General features: G+C 49.3%; 1 protein-coding gene across 1 annotated transcript in view; it reads right to left on the reverse strand.

The window, feature by feature from the left end:
• LOC144248867 (uncharacterized) overlaps positions 1–19,482 on the reverse strand; it is a 552,852-nt gene that overhangs the window by 17,009 nt on the left and 516,361 nt on the right. Inside the window, 1 exon segment of the mRNA XM_077790845.1 lies at positions 3,610–4,149. Coding sequence (XP_077646971.1) covers positions 3,610–4,149 — 540 coding nt within the window.

Below are 19,482 nucleotides of genomic sequence, written 5' to 3' on the forward strand. Positions count from 1 at the left end.
CCAGACCTCTCTTTCCTGGTAGCTTTTGTCTGAAAGCAACCCTTGGATATAGGGAATTTGGGAGTTGGAAGCCCAATTCCCGCAATTTCTGCATAGATAAGGACAGTTCTTTTTTCCATAGGGAGGAAAGCACTGTTGTGTTCCGCCGCTGCAAAGGGTGCTGCCCCAGGCCCCAGAGTCACAGACCTCAGGCAGACACCAATGACCAACAGGGAAAGGAAGGCAACAGGACAGGTCTTGGTTTAGAAAACCGAGGATTCTTCATTTTCCCAGGGACCAACACAAGAATCAAGGTGGTAGGGTCAAGACTTTTATATTACAGGGTAGGGGTTGAGTTTAGGATCAAGGTCCAATATTAAAAGGAGCAGGATACTGCAAAGTGGTGGATTGAGGAGGACAATCAATGGAAAAAACTACAATGGGGATATTGCAGCACAATTTAAGCCAATAAGGGTACAGAAAAAGAAGAACATTCTGGGGCCATTCCTCATTTGATCAGATAGGGTGGAGTGTCCTTTCCCAGGCTTTCAGGGGCACACCCCACAGCGTGGAGGGGTGGAATCTTCTTTAAGTCACGCTCTCGCCAGATGCTGTGTCTGGGTAGAATTCCCACCTCATTGGGCAGGGGCACTCTGCAACTTTGGTGCCATTATTTCTTTCTCTGGCTGTTTTATACAATGAAATAAAACTCCAGCATCTGTGGAACCACCCTTCAATCCCTCCCAGGCTACTCTTGTTCTGTCCTCAGTCTGCACATAACTGAGCCCAGAGCCTGCAGCCTCTACCTGCTGGTTATGTGATGAAGCCTTCAAACCCCATCTTGGGAGATTTTTGGGTCCTCCCCAAGATCTGTGAAAATGGAAAAATAGTTATCAAAGTTATTTTCTCCCAAGTCTAGCAGTGACAGAACAATGGTCAATATCTTTAAACTGAATGAGAGGGGATTAAAATGTGTTAGGAAGAAATATTTTACAGTGATGAGAGTGGAACAAAACAGCAACTGTTTTTCCAGAGAAGTGGATTTCCCATCCCAGGAATGCTCAAAAATCAGCAACCTGACCCAGTGAAATCCCCTCCCCTCCCCAAGGATGGAATTCCTGTTGTGTGGGTTCTCTGATGTGCTGGGTGCCCTCACAACACTTCTGGCCAGAATGTCTGCTGAGGGCAGCCAGGCTGCTGCAGGGGCAGTGACCTCACAGCCATCACCATGGCAGCCCTGTCCCCTGGGCCTGGCTCTCCCCTTTCCTCTGCCCCTGCCTTGTCTCTGCTGGCATGAAGAGTTTTGTCATTAATATCTTGTCCCCAAGGTGCTGGGCCAATGGCTTCCCAGTCAGGCTCCTGGAGCAGAAGTGGCTTTTCAGAGCCCAGCCAGAAATGAGCCCTGAGGCAGCAGCTCTGCAGTGCTGGCCACCAGGCCGGGTGCCAAGGGAGGCTTCTGGCCATGCCCTGCAAGCAGCTGCTGCTGCCAAGGTGCCTTTGGTGCCTCGGGCTGTCCCTAGCACAGCTCCCAGCACGGCACTCTGCCCTTGTGCCCGAGGCCTTCCCTGTGCTGGGGCTGGCCTGGGGCTGTTCCTGCAGCGGGACCTGCCCTGCTCCTGGCACAGGAAAGGCAGTTCCTGCTGGAGCAGGAGGCTCTGCCTGCAAAGGGCTCAAACCACTCCAGCAAGACCCTCTTGACTTCAAAATTGCTTCCTAAAGCAGAATATCCTATAGGTCTTGTAGCATCTGGACTGTGGAGTAAATAACTCTGGTTAAGAGCTTACTGTCTTATAATGATCAGATTGTATTTATATAAATATATCTGGTATTCCATCATTAATCCTGTATGAAAAATTGCATTGACAAATTGTTCAATTCTACCTGTCCAATCATTTATACATAAACCTTTGAAAAATTCTCGGGCCGGGATTGGATCCAGTCACTCCCAGTCTCCTCTCTTAAAAGGAATTTTAGAAGTCTGGGGGCTCTGCAAGGCTTTTAGAACCCATGGTGGCTGCTGGGTGTCTCCATCTCATGACTCAGCAGGAGTTTCGCCAATAAAGAAATAAAGCTTTTGCCTGAAGCTCCCACTCTGCCCATGGCAGGAGTGTGTGTGACATCCTGGCTCTTTGGCAGCCTGGGGACTCCTGGGATGTCACTGTGGAGCCCCCGTGAGTGCCTGTGACAGATCGGTGCCTTTGCAGCCCAAGGTGCCCTGGGATGTCACCATGGAATGGCTGTGACTGCCTCTGACCACACGGCTCTTTGCCATCCCCAGAAACCCTTGGGAGGGCTCCATGGAGCCCCTGTCTCTGTGTGTGACATTCCAGCTCTTGAACAGCCTGGAGACTCTTGGAAAGTCCCCATGGAACCCCTCTGAGATCCTGTGACAAATCTCATTCTAAGGAGGCAACCATCACCAGGAAACGCTGTTGCTATGGTCAGTTTCCACAGCAACCATCCCCAGTCCCAGTTGCTATGGTCATATTCCATGGCAACCATCCCAGCCCCTGTTGCTATGGTCAGGCCCTGGGCAGCTCCATGGAGACCCCATGCCAGGGGTGGTTGCCATGGACACCAGCTCAGGGCTGGAGCCCGTTGCCATGGCAACCATTGGCACTCCCATCCCCAGGCTCATGGATCCCAGAACCACAGAATTGGCTGAGCTGGGAGGGACCCATCAGGATCCTCGAGTCCAACTGCTGGCCCTGCACAGGACACCCCAACACTGCCAGCCTGGGCCTGGCAGCGCTGTCCAAACGCTGCTGAAGCTCAGAGAGCCCTGGAGCTGGGACCCTTCCCTGGGGAGCCTGGGCAGTGCCCCAGCAGCCTCTGGGCAAAAACCTTTTCCTGAGATCCAACCTAAGCTGGCCCCGACTCAGCTGCAGCTGCTCCCTCCACTCCTGTCCCTGGGCACCAGAGTGAAGAGGTTCCCTCAGCCCCAGCCAGGGACCCGCTCCCAAGGCTGCTGCCATGGCCACCAGGGCTGGCACCAGCTGGGATGCTCGGTTTCCAAGAACTGGGGTTTGGGAATGGGATTCCTCAATTTCCTGCTCCCGCTAAAACCGCCCTGCCATTTGCTGCCCTCCCACCTACCATGGAAAGCACAAAAGGCAAAGATTCCAGGCTGGAATAAGAACAATTTACTGGGAACAGCAACAAGACCGGGACCAAACAGGAACAGAAACAATATTGATAACAGAAGGGATAAGATAAACTATTTCCACAGAAAACTACATCACCAGTGACTGTCTCTTCCTGGCCACGTGTTTCCTCCTGCATGGAAAGGACACCCGTCTCCTCAGGGAGAGAGAAAGAGTCCCTTTCCTGCCCCCGGCAATGACCTGAGGTGGGAGTGAATGTAGTGAAAGGGCTATGGCCAGACCCTCATGTTCTTCTATCCCACATCAGGTCATTGGCAGGGGCAGGAAAAGGGACAGGTGTCTTCCCAGCATGGATCACAGGGAACATGGATCACCAGGGCTCTTCCCAACATGGTCCTCCAATGGAGGATGAAGCTGGAGCAGTGCACAAAGCTCTTCCTGCAGCTGGGGAATTTGCAAGGCTTCCCTTACTGGTGGCTCCGTTGGTGTTTGGTCAAGTCAGAGCTCTGGGTGAAGCTCTTCCCACACTGGGGACACTCATATGGCCTCTCCCTGGTATGGATGGACTGGTGCCTGACAAGGGTGGAGTTGTGCTGGAAGCTCCTCCCACAGTCGGGGCAGCGGTAGGGCCTCTCATCCGTGTGAATCCGCTCATGCAGGAGGAGATTTGAGCTGGTCTGAAATCATTTCCCACATGTGGGGCACTCATAGGGCCTCTCCCCAGTGTGGATGCGCTTGTGTCTGATGAGGTGGAAGTTGCGCTTGAAGCTCTTCCTGCAGTCGGGGCATTGAAAGGGCCTTTCCTCTGTGTGAATCTACTGGTGGCAGAGGAGATCAGAGCTGGTGTGAAACCTCTTCTGACACTTGGGACACTCGTAGGGCCTCTCCCCAGTGTGGATGCGTTGGTGGATGATGAGGTGGGACCTGCAGCTGAATCCCTTCCCACACTCCCCACACTCGTAGGCCCATTCCCCGGTGTGGATCATCTGGTGTCATTTCAGATTGTTGCTCTGCCTGAAGCTCTTCCTACACTCCAAGCACTTGTACGGCTTCTCCCCATGGTGAACCTCCTCATGGAGCTCCAGCTCCAAGCTCTGGCTTGAGCTCTGCCCACCTTCCTAGCCCAGGGTGGAACTTTCCTCCTCAGAATACCCTGGGCTGGGTTTGCAGCCCCTCTTCCTGGGGGATTTCTGGGGCTTTTCCTCCCTGTTGGATTCCTGTGCTGTGGGGCTCCTCAAAATGGCCTCTTCTACGACGTTCTTCCACGGGGATTTGCTCTCACTGGTCCCCATCCTCAGCTCCTTGTCTGCGGGAGGAAGGACAAGGAGAGAATGGGATTTGCCTTCGTGCCAAAGGGAAGGGCAAGGAGATCCCCCCAGTGCGTCCCCAGCAGGAGGGCACCGGCAGCGAGGCTGTCCTGCAGCCGGGAGCCGTGCTAAGCTGGGAGATGGAGCAGGAGAGAGGGGGAAAGGGGCACTGACTTCCTCCTCACCTGTCTGGGGGTCGCAGGGCATCTTCCTCTTCCTTGCAGACTCCTCCTCCATCCATCCAAAGTCTGGGTATAGGAAATTCTGTTTTGGAAGGAAAACAAGGGATGAGCAGATTAAGTTCTGTATTGGTTTGAAGGCAAACCTGGGAGAGAGTCTAAGCCAGAATGACAATTTAATAGGAAAATTAAGATCAAAGCAATGATACAGAAACACTGGTTTAAACTCACAGAGTCAGGATATAACCTGACACCCGGATAGTCAGGGTGGTGGTAGCTGTCTGATGAAATGGTGGCTGCAGTCCAGCTGGAGTGATGAACGTGATTCTGTCAAAGCAGTGATCCTGTAGAAGGGTCTGGTCTTCCTCTGAAGGTCCAGTGGTGGTTATGGAGCTCTGGTCCTCTGGGAATGCAGTAGGCAAGGTGGTCGTGGTGTTGCAAGGGTGAGATTATATCCAGGTAGGAATGCTTGGTTCCTCCCCCTGGGCGGAGCATCCCACAATGGGATGATGTAATTTTATCAGTGCTGCAGTGACACTCAATGGCCCATTAAGAGAAGATGGCCCCTGAAGGGCGTTATCAGGGCTGAGCCATGGAAGAGATAAAGAACACTGCCCCACCTGTTGATAACAGTTTATGGAGATGGGGACTGAAAACACTTTTGGTTACATCTGACACTGTAACCTGAAACAGTGAGGCAATCCCTGCTCGGGGTGGGGGGTGAACACCACCCCCCTTACCCAAACTGGCTCAGGTGCAAAACTCCCACCCTGGGAAGGCCACGCACACAGGGGACAATGTCACACTTGCCCCGCCCCAGGGGAGATCTTTGTCCCTGTCAGTCCCTTGTTCTCCCCCTTTTCTTTTTCTTTCCATCTCTCTCTCTACCTCACATTTACTGTTCAATAAAATCCACTTTGGATTTGGTCTTGTTAGCACCTTAATTGGTGCAAAGGCAACTCTCTAACAATTTTATTATCCAGATTGCAATATTAATTTGGCACAGTGAGTTCAGGGCTCTGTTGTCTGACCCCAAGTGCCTTTGACAACAGCCTGGTTCCCTCCTCTGAGGAGGTTTTGCCTCTTCTGGAGGAACTCCTGGAAACTTGGATGCAGCTTCCTCTGAGCAACTTATGGAAGAACTTATGAGGAAAATGGCTGTTGTGGGTGGCCAGTGTAAAGATAATAGTTTCTTGTCCTTCCCTGCAAAGTTGCTAAAATCACTGAAAGAAAGGGAACAAATGATACCAGCAAGACTGACAAGTCCTACAAGAAGCCCAGCTCTACCTAAATTCCTGAATAACTCCCAAATGTACAGGTTTGGGATTTTTGCCAAATATGAGAATCATTATCTCGTTCGTCCCTGTCACCTTTGTCATAGCTACACAGCGCATTCTCTTCCTTTTAATTATCTGTATTGGGCTAAATGTCCACTTTTCTTTTTTTGGAACCTGCCAGCATCTGAGCTGGACCTGTGCTGGAACTGATGAAACTTGGAGTTGCCACTGAATTGCTTCTATTGTTGGTTTGTTCATGTTTGGGATTTGATTGCATTTCCATCACAAGTGACTTTTGGGAAGAGCAAATATACCTCAAGGCATTTTATGGAGGGTTTAAATTGATTTCTGCCAAGTTTGTTTTGTCCAGTGCTCAGGGGATGCTCGAGGGGTCTCTGTGCCTCTCTCCCTGGGGGATGCTTGGGAGGGGCTTGGATGGGTTGTCCCTTTCCCTGTCACTCCAGGCCATTCCCCAGGGGTTTCCCTGGCCCTGTTACCCCAGGGCATTCCCCTGAGGGGTTGTCCCCATCTCTTTCACACCAGGCTATTCCACAGGGGCTGTCCCTGTCCCTATCCCTGTTACCCTAGGCCATTCCTGAGGAGGTGTCTCTCTCCCGGTCACCCCAAGCCATTCCCCAGGGCAGTCTCCATTGTTCTCACCCCTGTGCCAGGTGAGTGCTCGGGGGAGACTCTGTCCCTTGCAGCCCAGGGTGTGCTCGGGGGTTGAAACAGGGTATTTAATAAGGTAAATTTAACATGGTAGAAATCCATTTGGATTTAGGTGAAATGTGCTGATTTGAATTATTAGTAGCTTGCTAGCATAGGTAAAATATGCTGTTTAGTCTGCTAGCTCTGCTGCTGAAACACGGATGAAAAACTGGTCCTCACAAATGCTGTAAGGAGTTGCAGAGATGGTATGTTTATTGCAGTGCTGGATGCATGTGGGGATCGTTCCACTTCAAAGGACATCAGCACCCTGTGTAAGAGATGGTCCCATGTTCCTCTCATTTTTGCCTCACGTTTGCCGCAATGGCAGAAACTGAGATCCTGCAGACCCTGATTGGAGATCCAGCTTGGAGAGATGGATGATTATTTTTGCAGGTGTATTTGCTGTACCACCACAGACCACTGCTTCGAGCAGGGCCTGGCAAGGACCTGGCAAGGAGTGGCTTGTTCTACATGCTCACACCGGCTTCATGATACCTGCTCAACCCACAGATTTTGCCACCTCTTGGCCCAATGAACTTTGGGGTAACTCTGATGATCTCCCACGGAAGACCCCTCATCTGCCTCATGACCACTGTGATAGACAGAGATTGAAGCCTTTTCCCAAGGACTGAGACTGAGACCACCACCACAGGGAGGAGGGCTGGCCTGATCAATGTGAAATGTTTCCCATGTGTGGTTGATGGACCATGAAAACAATGGCTCTCGTTCACAGCTGATAACATGACCTGTTCCCCCTCAGTGGCTTCAATGGACTTATTCTTCATTCTACCTGTTCCCCCTCAACGATTTCAATAGACTTTCAATGTCTTTTGCCTGTTCCCCTGCTTTGACAGTGGACTATAAAAGACCTCTGAGATAACCAAGATTTTGATTATCTTTGGTGTCTTTGGTGGGAGCTGCCCTGGCTCAGGGGAGACACAGAGAGAGAAAAACAGCAGGCAAAGAGAGGCAGGAGAGAAAGGAGGACACAAACACAATCAGCTGAGAAGGAGGCACTCTGAAAACAGAACTGCAAGAGACTGAAAAGGAATGGGATGGAAAGAAATAATTTTTAACTTGTATTTCCAATCAAAATACAATTTCCTCCCTTTCTCACCAACCTCCTCCTGGTGTCATTCAGCAGGGCTGTCAGAACGTTCTTCATTTTGAGTGGATTTTCCAGGCTGTACCCACAAGGAAACAGGGAATGGGGATTTCCTGATCCTGATTTCACATCCTCAGCTGAGGAGAGGAGGAGGCAGCAGGAGAAAAGGACAGCTGGGCTTCACCCTTCCTCAGGAATGAGTGGGAGAAAGTCTCTCATCATGTCTGCAGCTGCTCCCACAGAGATGTGAGGGCTGATCCCAGAGCCCCAAGGGTCACATTCAGGGCTGCCCTCAGGGAATGCTCACCTGGTATTGAGGGGCTGCGTGGCAGCACCTGGATCTTGGAGCACCCAGCTGCCCTCCATGTTTGGATGTGCCTGAGGAGGGCTGGGACGATGCCAGGGACATCCTGCAGTGACATCCCCCCTGTCCCACTCTGTGTGTGCTCAGTCCCAACCCTGACCCTGATCCTGGTCTCAATCTCACTCCATGTTTATACACACTCACAGTTCTGTATTTAATCTCAGTCCAGTGCCAGACTCGTCTAGCCCCAGACCCAATCCCAGCCCCAGCCCTAAAGCCAATCCCAGCACCCCGAATCCTCAGGTTGTGGACTTTTTCACTAGTTTTGTTTGTACCGATTGCATTTGCCTTTTTAAATTGTTATCTAGTTTTCTCCTAGTAAAGAATTGTTACTCCCATTCCCATATCTTTGCCTGAGAGCCTTTTAATTTAAAAATCCTAGTAATTCGGAGGGAGGGGGTTTACCTTCTCCATTGCACAGGAGGCTTTTGACCGCCTTCACAGACTCCTGTCTTGTCGAACCAAGACACATTGCAAGGCCTCATGGAAGCACGGGGCCACTCTGACACTGCAGAATCAAGGGGAACATTGAGACACTCCAGGGCTTCATGGAACCAAGGAGATCATTGTGACATTGTGGGGTTCCACGCAACCAAGGGAACCTGGAACAGGTCTGGCTACCTTGACCACCCAGGGGCCAATTCTCATCTCCCTATGAAACACTGGGACCATGTGCTTCTCTTTCTTATGGGAAAAAAAGCATTCACCTCAACTAGGGGCACATGGCCAAAATTGGGCATTTGATGCCAGAATTCCCTATATCCAAGGATAGCTCCCAGATAAAAGCTGCCAGGACTGGCAAGTCTGGCTGGCCTTGTCTTCCTGAGGGCTGGCATTTATTTGCCTCAGAAACATGGGGGCTCTGTGCTTTCCTTCCTAATGTAATGGCCAAAACTAAGATTCCACCTCCAAAATGCCGTATGTCCAAGGATAGCCTCTAAACAAAAGGGGCCAGGAAAGCCAGATCTTGCTGGCTTGGCCTAAGGCAACCTCTCATCTTCTTCCAGAACACTTGGAGTTCACGCTTCTCTTACCCATAGGAAAAAAACCCATCTATCTTGACCAGGCGCCCATGGCCAAAACTGGGATTCCACCTCCAAAACAACATACAGCCAAGGATTGCTCCCAAGTGAAATGCCAGGAAAGACAAGTCTGGCTGCTTTTGGACCCTTGGGGGCTGCCTCTCACCTGCCTCAAAACACTGGGGCTTGCTGCTTTCCTTCCTATGGAAATTAACTGTACTTATGTATGAAGAAATGACCAAAAATGGAATTCAACCTCAGAAATTCCCTATATCCAAGGGTTGCTTTCAGACAAAAGCTACCAGGACAGAGAGGTCTGGCTGCCTTAGGCCTTTGATGGCTGCCTTTCATCTGCCCCTCAAACACCGGTGTTCCATCCATTCCTTCCTCCATAAAAGAACCATCCTTCTCCTCCAGGTGTCCATGTCTGAAACTGGGATGCCACCTCTAAAATTCCCTATATCCAAGGGTTGCTCCCAGCCAAAATCTGTCAGTACTGTCAAGTCTGTCTGGCCTTGGCCTCTGGTGGCTGCCCCTGCAACACTGGGGCTCGGTTCTTTCCTTCCCATAGAGATCCCTGTGACACTGTGGGCACCTCATGGAACCAAGGGGATCATTCTGGCACCACTGGAGCCCATGGAACCAAGGGGCCATGGTGACACCACGGGGCTTCATGGACCCAGAGACCATTATGACTCTGTGGGGCCTGATGGAACCATGGAGGCCATTCCGACCCTTCAGGGCCTCGTGTCACCAAGGGGGCATTGTGACACCTCAGAGCCTCCTGGAAGCAAGGGACCATTGGGACACTGTGGGGCCCCATGGAAGCGAGGGAACATGGACCAGGTCTGGCTGGCTTGGCCTGCCAGGGGCCACCTGACAGGTCTGGCTGATCTCAGAATGTCAAGGTCTGCCTCTCATCAGCTCCTGGAGCACTGGAGCTCCATGCTCTCCTCTGTATGGAAATAACCGTCTGTTATTTCAGATGTCCATTGCCAAAATTGGTACCCTCCCTACAAAATTTCCTATTTGTAAGGGTATCTCTCAGAACACAATCTGGTGGCTCTGGCTGGCCTTTGCCTCTTGTGGTCACCTCTCATCCGCCCCTAAAACAGTGGTGCTCTGTTTCTTCATTCCTTTGGAAAAAAAAAAAACTGGTCTTCATGTCCGGGGACCATGGCCAAAATAAGAATTAGCCACCGAGCCCAGCCGGGCTCACGGAACCATCTGCAGCCCTGGGCAGATATTGACTCTGCCAGTGCTGCCATCCTCCCTCCAGTGAGAGAAAAGGACACAGGGCAGGCACACAGAGGAGCAACATGGACACACCGAGGGCAGGGAAGGGGAAGTTGAGTCTCAGAATGGAGGGATGAGTGGATGCCTTGATCTTGGGGCTGAAATCCTCTGCTGAAGCTATGGAGAAGGATGTCATTGATACATCAGACACTCCTTTTCCCTATAAGGCATTGAAAAGTATGGGGAGATGACTTGTTCAGCAAAGGCCTCCATGCTAAAGTGAGCAAATGTTGCAGTAGGTGTGATCCCATGAGAAGTTTGAACAGAGAAAGAGAGAAGAGTGATGAGACCCTGTGCCCTCAGGAAGAGGAAGACCTCTGTTCCCAGAGATGAAGATGATTTCAGAAATAGGTGAAAAGAACTTTTGCTATTAAACAGCTCATCTTTTAAGTAATATCCCATAACATTGGCTATAAAGACAGCTGTGGGAAAAGCTGTGGAAAAATGGGAGGGACTTCACAATTACAGATTTTCCTGGGCATCTGCTATTCATGGAAATTAAAAGCCAGGAGATAACTGTTTTCTTGTGGAGAAGTCTCCATAACATTAACAAGAGGAACTTTTCTCCCTTTTAGCTGACAATTTAGGTTTGATCTCTTTACACTGTCAGGTTGTACGAAGAGGGGAAGTGTTCTGAAAGTTTTGTCCTGATTCTTTTTACCCTTTCTTTTAGTTACTGTTAATAAACTTTTCTTTAGAAATTTAAACGTTTATTTTAAAGTTCTGAGCCTACTTTGCCTTTCTCCTAATCCTATCTCACAGCAGAAAATGAGTAAGTATATTCTAGCGAGTGCACTGGTAATTAGCCAACACTGAATCCACCACACTAATTAATGCATTGGCCAAGAAATCTCAAATTGGCAAACCAAAACCACTACAGAAACTTCCTGTCATGGTTTGACAATGGCACAATGCCAGTGCCCCCATGAAAATGTGATCCCTACCTTGAATGCTGTGAAGTGGAACCTAGAATAGAGCAAAGCAGGCCCAAGATTAATAACAGGAAAAAAACTTTATTAAACTACTACTACAAAAGAAAAGAGAAAACTAAAGAAGGGGGGAAAAAAACACACAAAGATCCAAATGAAAACCTTGCAAAACATTCCTCCCCCTGTTAGAGGGAATGCCGCGGGAGACAAGACTCATGATATCATGATCATCAAGTCTCAGTCTATTGTGACAGATTACACAGTTTATATATGTTAGTTAATTAGCTCATACATATTGCAAAAGCCGAGCTCATGATTGGTTGCTATGTGACTTGTACTATTATCTTAAAAGTATCTTTATGATCGATACATGCCTGTCCAGCTGGCCTTGCAGTTAGAACAGCTTAGTACCCCCTTTGTTCTTCTCTATCTACTTCTACATACCAAGCAGTTTCAATATCCTGCTTTCTGCACACCATCTACTCTTCAGGGCCATGCGAACTTTGCAGCAGTCACGTAGCCCTCCCTATTTGGATTAATTTTACAGTATCATGTCCCTTGTCGTTCAACCATTCCTCTGTCAGGCTCTCTTCATCTCCCCCGTTTTCCTTTTGGACAAGAAGCTGTGCATTCAGCATTTTCTGCAAAAGCTGCTGCATCAAGCCTTGCAAGCAAGTAAACACACAGGGCAAAACAAACAAAAGTATCACAATTATGCTTAGAACTATTATGCCGTATTTGATAATGTCTCTTAACTATGGTCTGATCCCCAATCCTTTTAGCTATCTTTTTAAACCTAATCTATCCTCTACCTTTAACTGTTGAGTTAGCTCGGTCAATTTTCGTATTTGCTTATGGATAGATGTAGCGTGATCAGATAAGTTCATACAGCACATTCCTTCAAATTCTTCACAGCTATGACCTTGGGCTAGAAGAAGTAAATTAGTGGCAGCTGCTCTGTTTTGCAGAACTGCATGACAGATACTACCTATATTTGTGGCAAGCTCACTTAACATTTTAGATGAAATATTAATTTATTTTTCTGTCCAGTAGGCTAGGATTTTTAATTGTGTGAGAGCTTGCACTGAAGCAACTCGTGGGGTGAAAAATGAGGTTAGTATTACAGAAGTGCACCCCACTTCATATTTCTCATGGTTTTGATTGTTCTGTTTAACATGAAAGGAACAAACTTAATTCTAAATACAAACTATATTTATGATAAACTTAATGTTATGCTTTTGATTATCTAATTGATTGTCCCTCTTTTTCTTTTGCCATTGAAAAGCAATGGTAAAATGAACAGAAAAATCACAGGCATTACTAAAACTCATTAAAACTTAGTAAAAAAAGTCTATAACATAATTAAAAACACACTTATGAAAAAACCCAAAGTCTACAATCTTCTGTGGGTGAAACACAAATCTTTGCACAATCCACTTTTGCTGTGCATCCTCTGATTTACTTGTGGAGAGATTAGTGTTCTCTTGAAATTGATAAGTTTAACATTCTTCAATGAAATCTATCCAGATTCTGCACCTGCTAAAACACAAACAAACTCAACACTCCCCACAGGGACTGGAGGGTCCTCTCTCAATTCTGTTTCCTAAAATTTGCATGAAGAAATGGAAATATCAACATCTTTATAATAAACATGAAAAAACATCAAGAACAAAACAATGCATATAGTAAAGAAACTAACAACAAATAAAAATCAATCAGATAATACACAATTAATATTACATATAAAATCACAGTTACCAAGTGCTACACTATCAAATTGTCATCCCAGAGTCTGCAGCAGTTGATAAACTTTAAAACAACAGAGATTTGGATAAAATATGTCTGGATCATGTCTCTCCAAAACTCCCTTTGAGGCTCAGCTGCCCTACATGGTCAAATTGTCAAGCCAAAAGGACTTGAATACTTTTTGATGCAGAAAACACCTGGGTCAATCACACTATCCACGTAGAGCCAGAGCTTGGCCAGAGCTCAAACTCTAATTGGAGGATATGTTTTAACACATTATAAAACAAAAGTCCTAGAAATAACAGTTATAAGTAAAAAACCTTATTATTAAAACTTTATTAAACTATCAAATAATTGAACCTGTCTAAAATCTCTTTCAAGACAAAAATTCTCTAAATACAACAAACCCTTTCTTTAGAAATCTGAAAATTTGAAGTCTGAAATCTTGAACTAAAATTTGGACAATGAATTTTTAAAGGAAGATGAATTGTAGCTGCATAAAAGATTGGATAAAGAAAACACATGAGTAGTTAAAAAATCAAAAACACAGGATCCTGAAAAAATATCTTGTAATCCATCACCTAAAGAGACAATAAAACATATGAAAACTGACTATAAATACTATAACAACACCTTAATACCTTAATACCTTAATAATAATTCTTATCACAAAAATCAGACAACTCGCATTTTATGATCAACCTATTAACAAGAAATGTTTAAAATAGTTTAAGACAATCCTTTTAAAGCACTCATATAACATTAGTAACAATCACTACTTATCATTACTTACAAAAACTTAACAATCACTATTTATCGTATTATCTATAAAACTTAAAAATCACTATTACTTATATTATTATCTATAAAAACCCAAAGACAGAGATTACAAACTCAATACTAAAATTCCATCAGATGACATTTTCTTAACTCTTTGTTTTCAGAGACATTTTTGGTAATTAAATCATTACTAACATTTCTATCTTTATACAGTGATTTTTATCCATATCATATTTGAAATAATATTGATTTACATAATGTTCATCCTTCTTGGTATCTTGGAAAACACTCGGTACTGCTGTACTTTTTCATTACGTCTTCTGACTCTTGTAAGAAATTGGGAAGATGCTGTTGAAATTTTTGCTGTAGTGCTGCGATCCCGCCATCGGTGGCGCTGCTGCTCTCGGCGTTGTCGCTGCCATGGCAACCAGGACTGTGCCGCCATCTCCGCCGCCATTGCTGGGCGCTGCGGGGAGATGAGGGGCGGCGCCGCCTCGCTCCCGTCCTTGTTGTGTCACCTTGTGGATGGGAGAAGAGACACCCCCGCCACGGCCGCGCCCCGCCTGCTCCGGCTCCAGCGCGGCTGAGCCCCAGGAACGCCCCTCTCCCCCCTTGCGCTGTTGCTCGGCAGTAAGGAGCCTTCCGTCTCTCGGCTGATGTCCGCTCCGCCCCGGGCTCGCCTCCGGCTCGGTGCTGGCCGGCCCCGCTCTGTCTGGCCCCGCGCCTGCTCCGTTCTACCTGATTCCCGTTCACACAAAGTGAATTTGGGATCCCAGTCCCGTTGCCATAAAGCAATTTGGATCTCAATTTCCAGCACCTCAATGCTACTAGTGTCTATGGGAGGTACAGGCATTTCAGAAGCAGAGATGGGAATGGGAAAATTTGTGAGAACTGGAGGGTTTGGCTCACTGGAGAGAAGCGAGGGTTTACATTCCTTATTTTTCTCCAGAGCTGTCCGTATCACTTCCACCGCCCTCTTTTCTGCCTGACACATTAACAATTCGTTATCAACCACACTCCAAAGTTTACTCATTTTCTTGCCCAGTTTATCCTCATCTAACACTAATTCCCACAACTTATCCCTATATCTTCTCCATTCTGAAAGTTCATGAACACTATGGGGGTTAACGAAAAAGCCGTAAGACTCAGCATGATGCAATAGCGAAGGGAGATCCTTATCTAAGTCAATCCCCTTAATCTGCCTTTTTCTAAGAGAAGCACTAAATAAATCATATGCTGCTTGCCTTTCCATGGTTACGTCGGTACCGTTGCTGGCTCCTTCAGGCTTCGGCAGCACGTATCGGCTGAGCCCGCTTCTACGGTCACTCAGGGCGCGGAGCAGAGCGTTTCGCCTCTTCTCTTTATTTTCGCCGTCCTTCCAGCCGCAGGACCCGCACTCCAACGCAGCACCCCTCTCGCCTTAGGCTCGGATTAGGTCCCTGCTTTCGGGCGCCAGTTGTTAGAGGGATGCCGCGGGAGACAAGACTCATGATATCATGATCATCAAGTCTCAGTTTATTGTGACAGCTTACACAGTTTATATATGTTCGTTAATTAGCTCATACATATTGCAAAAGCCAAGCTCATGATTGGTTGCTATGTGACTTGTACTATTATCTTAAAAGTATCGTTATGATCGATACATGCCTGTCCGGCTGGCCTTGCAGTTAGAACAGCTTAGTACCCCTTTGTTCTTCTCTATCTACTTCTACATACTAAGCAATTTCAATATCCTCCTTTCTGCACATCATCTATTCTTCAGGGCCATGCGAACTTTGCAGCAGTCACGTAGCCCTCCCTATTTGGATTAATTTTACAGTATCATGTCCCTTGTCGTTCAACCATTCCTCTGTCAAGCTCTCTTCAGAGGAGGATGAAGATGAGGGAAAGGATGAAGATGCAGAGGACAAGGAGGGCGAGGAGGAGGAGGAGGAGGACGAGGAGGAGAAGGAAGATGAACAGGAGGAGGAGGAGGACAAGGAGGCGAATAAAGAGGAGGAGGACAAGGATGAGGAGGACCCGGAGGAGAAGGACCAGGAGGATGAGGATTAGCAGGATGGGGAGGATGAGGAGGAGGAAGAGGAGGAAGATGAGGAGGAGCAGAAGGAGGAGAATGCGGATGAGGAGGAAAATGAGGAGGATGAGGAGGATAAGGATGCGGAGGATAAGGAGGAGGAGGATGAGGAGGAGGACAATGATGAGCAAATGGACGAGGATAAGGAGGACAAATAGGATGAGGAGGACAAGGAGGACAAGGAGGAGGAGGACGAGGAAGACGAGGAGGAGGAGGAATAGGATGATAAAGAGGATGAGAATGAGGATGTGGAGGAGGACAATGAAGAGAAGGAGGAGGAGGATGAGGACGAGGACGAGGATGACGAGGAGGAGCACGAGGAGGATGAGGAGAACGAGGAGGAGGACGAGGATGAGAACGACAACGACAACGAAGGCGAGGTGGAAGATGAGGAGGAGGAATAGGAGGAGGAAGAGAGAGGACAAGGACAAGGAGGATGATGAGAATGAGGAGGAGGAGGACAAGGAGGAGGAGGAGGAGGAGAAGAAGGATGAGGACGAGGACGAGGAGGAGAAGGATGAGGATGAGGAAAAGGATGAAGATGCAGAGGACAAGGAGGACGAGGAGGAGGAGGAGGAGGAGGAGGAGGAGGAGGAGGAGGAGGAGGAGGAGGAGGACGAGGACGAGGAGGAGGACGAGGACAAGGAGGACGAGGAGGATGAGGAAGAGGAGGACGAGGAGGACGAAGAGGACAAGGAGGAGGATGAGGAGGACGAGGAGGAGGAGGAGGACAAGGAGGACGACGACAATGACGACGACGAAGAGGAGGTGGAAGATGAAGAGGAGGAATAGGAGGAGGAAGAGAGAGAACAAGGACAAGGAGGATGATGATGAGGAGGAGGAGAACGAGGAGGAAGAGGAGGATGAGGATGATGAGGAGGAGAGGAGGACAATGACAAGGAGGATGGAGGAGAGGGAGGAGAATGAGGAGGAGCAGAAGGAGGAAGAGGAGTATGAGGAGGATGACAAGGAATGGGGCAAGCACAAGGAAGATGAGGAGGAGGAGGAGGACAAGGAAGAGGAGGAGGCAGAGAAGCATGAAGAGGAGGAATAGGAGGAGGAAGAGAGAGGACAAGGACAAGGAGGATGATGAGAATGAGGAGGAGGAGGACAAGGAGGAGGAGGAGGAGGAGAAGAAGGATGAGGACGAGGACGAGGAGGAGAAGGATGAGGATGAGGAAAAGGATGAAGATGCAGAGGACAAGGAGGACGAGGAGGAGGAGGAGGAGGAGGAGGAGGAGGAGGAGGACGAGGACGAGGATGATGATGATGAGGACGATGACGACGACGACGACGACGAGGATGATGACGAAGAGGAGGTGGAAGATGAGGAGGAGGAATAGGAGAATGAAGAGAGAGGACAAGGACAAGAAGGATGATGAGGATGAGGAGGAGGAGGACAACGAGGAGGAGGAGGAGAAGAAGGATGAGGATGAGGACGAGGAGGAGAAGGATGAGGATGAGGAAAAGGATGAAGATGCAGAGGACAAGGAGGACGAAGAGGTCGAGGAGGAGGAGGAGAAGAAGGATGAGGATGAGTAAAAGGATGAAGATGCAGAGGACAAGGAGGACGAGGAGGAGGAGGAGGAGGAGGAGGAGGAGGAGGACGAGGATGAGGATGATGACGATGAGGACGATGACGACGACGACGACGACGAGGATGATGACGAAGAGGAGGTGGAAGATGAGGAGGAGGAATAGGAGGATGAAGAGAGAGGACAAGGACAAGAAGGATGATGAGGATGAGGAGGAGGAGGACAACGAGGAGGAGGAGGAGAAGAAGGATGAGGATGAGGACGAGGAGGAGAAGGATGAGGATGAGGAAAAGGATGAAGATGCAGAGGACAAGGAGGACGAAGAGGTCGAGGAGGAGGAGGAGAAGAAGGATGAGGATGAGTAAAAGGATGAAGATGCAGAGGACAAGGAGGACGTCCTCGTCCTCGTCCTCCTCCTCGTCCTCCTCGTCCTCCTCATCCTCCTCGTCCTCCTCATCTTCCTTGTCCTCGTCCTCCTCCTCGTCCTCCTCCTCGTCCTCGTCCTCGTCCTCGTCCTCGTCCTCCTCCTTGTCCTCCTCCTCGTCCTCCTCTTCCACTTCCTCGTCCTCCTCGTCCTCCTCGTCCTCCTCCTCCTCTTCCTCCTCCTCCTCGTCCTCCTCGTCCTCCTCGTCCTCCTCATCCTCCTCGTCCTCGTCCTCCTCTTCCTCCTCGTCCTCCTCTTCCTCCTCCTCCTCCTCCTCCTCCTCCTCCTCCTCCTCGTCCTCCTCTTCCTCCTTGTCCTCTTCCTCATCCTCCTCCTCCTCTTCCTCCTCGTCCTCGTCCTCGTCCTCGTCGTCGTCCTCCTCAGACTCCTCGTCCTCCTCATTGTCCTCCTCCACATCCTCATTCTCATCCTCTTTATCCTCCTATTCATCCTCCTCCTCCTCGTCTTCCTCGTCCTCCTCCTCCTTGTCGTCCTCGTCCTCCTTGTCCTCCTCGTCCTTGTCCTCCTCCTTCTCATCCTCGTCCTCCTCCTCGTCCTCGTCCTCCTCGTCCTCCTCGTCCTCCTCTTTCTCGTCCTCCACCTCCTCCTCCTCCTCTTCATTTTCCTCCTCCACATCCTCATTCTCATCCTCTTTATCCTCCTAATCCTCCTCGTCCTCCTCGTCCTCCTCGTCCTCCTCTTCCTCGTCCTCATCCTCGTCATCCTCCTTGTCCTCCTCCTCGTCCTCCTCTTCCTCCTCCTCGTCCTCCTCATCCTCCTCCTTGTCGTCCTCCTCCTCCTCATCTTGCTCCTCCTCCTCCTCATCCTCTTTGTCCTCTTCATCTTCATCCTTTTCCTCATCCTCAACCTTCTTCTCCTCCTCCTCGTCCTCCTCCTTGTCCTCCTCCTCCTCCTCCTCCTCCTCCTCCTCCTCCTCCTCCTCCTCATCCTCCTCATCCTCCTCGTCCTCCTCGTCCTCGACCTTGTCATCCTCCTCCTCCTCTTCCTCCTCCTCCTCCTTCTCCTCCTCTGTGTGTGGTTCCCAGAATTCAATGACTCTAGGATTCCAGGAACCTGGAACTCTGGGATTCCATGGCTCTGTGACCCCATGGATGGATTCAGGACTGTCTCCAAGGCCACGAGGGAACGTTGGTGCCAGCGGGAGGGGCTGCAGTGCAGGGGCACCAACAGCTGAGAGGCGACTGCAGCTGCTGCTGCTGCTGCTGCTGCTGCTGCTGCTGCTGCTGCTGCAGCTGCTGCTGCTGCTGCTTGTGGGGGTGCTGCTGGCAGGGGCAGGGCCCTGGTGTGGCTCAGTGTTGCCATCTCAGCCTGAGAGCTCCTGGGAGCTCAGGACAGGGCCAGGACTGACCCAGGTTGGCACTGCACTTGAGGACAGACACAGAGAATGGAAAGTGCCCACAGAGTGGTTCCGAGCAAGTCTGTGGGAAGGAGGAGGGAGGGAGGATGAATCCCCTGCCCAAGGCTGCCAAGGGAAGGCTTTGGGAGGGAAAGCAAGCCTTGACCTGACACTAAGTCCTTCAAGGGCTCAGTTGCCCACTCTGAGCAGGATTTCATTGCACAGAACTGACAGGGCCAGATCCAGGGATGGGGAGGACATCGAGGCAGGCTTCAGGTGAGCAAATTCTGCAGTGC

The sequence above is a fragment of the Lonchura striata genome, unplaced genomic scaffold (assembly GCF_046129695.1).
Source record: "Lonchura striata isolate bLonStr1 unplaced genomic scaffold, bLonStr1.mat Scaffold_99, whole genome shotgun sequence".
Lineage (NCBI taxonomy): Eukaryota > Metazoa > Chordata > Aves > Passeriformes > Estrildidae > Lonchura > Lonchura striata.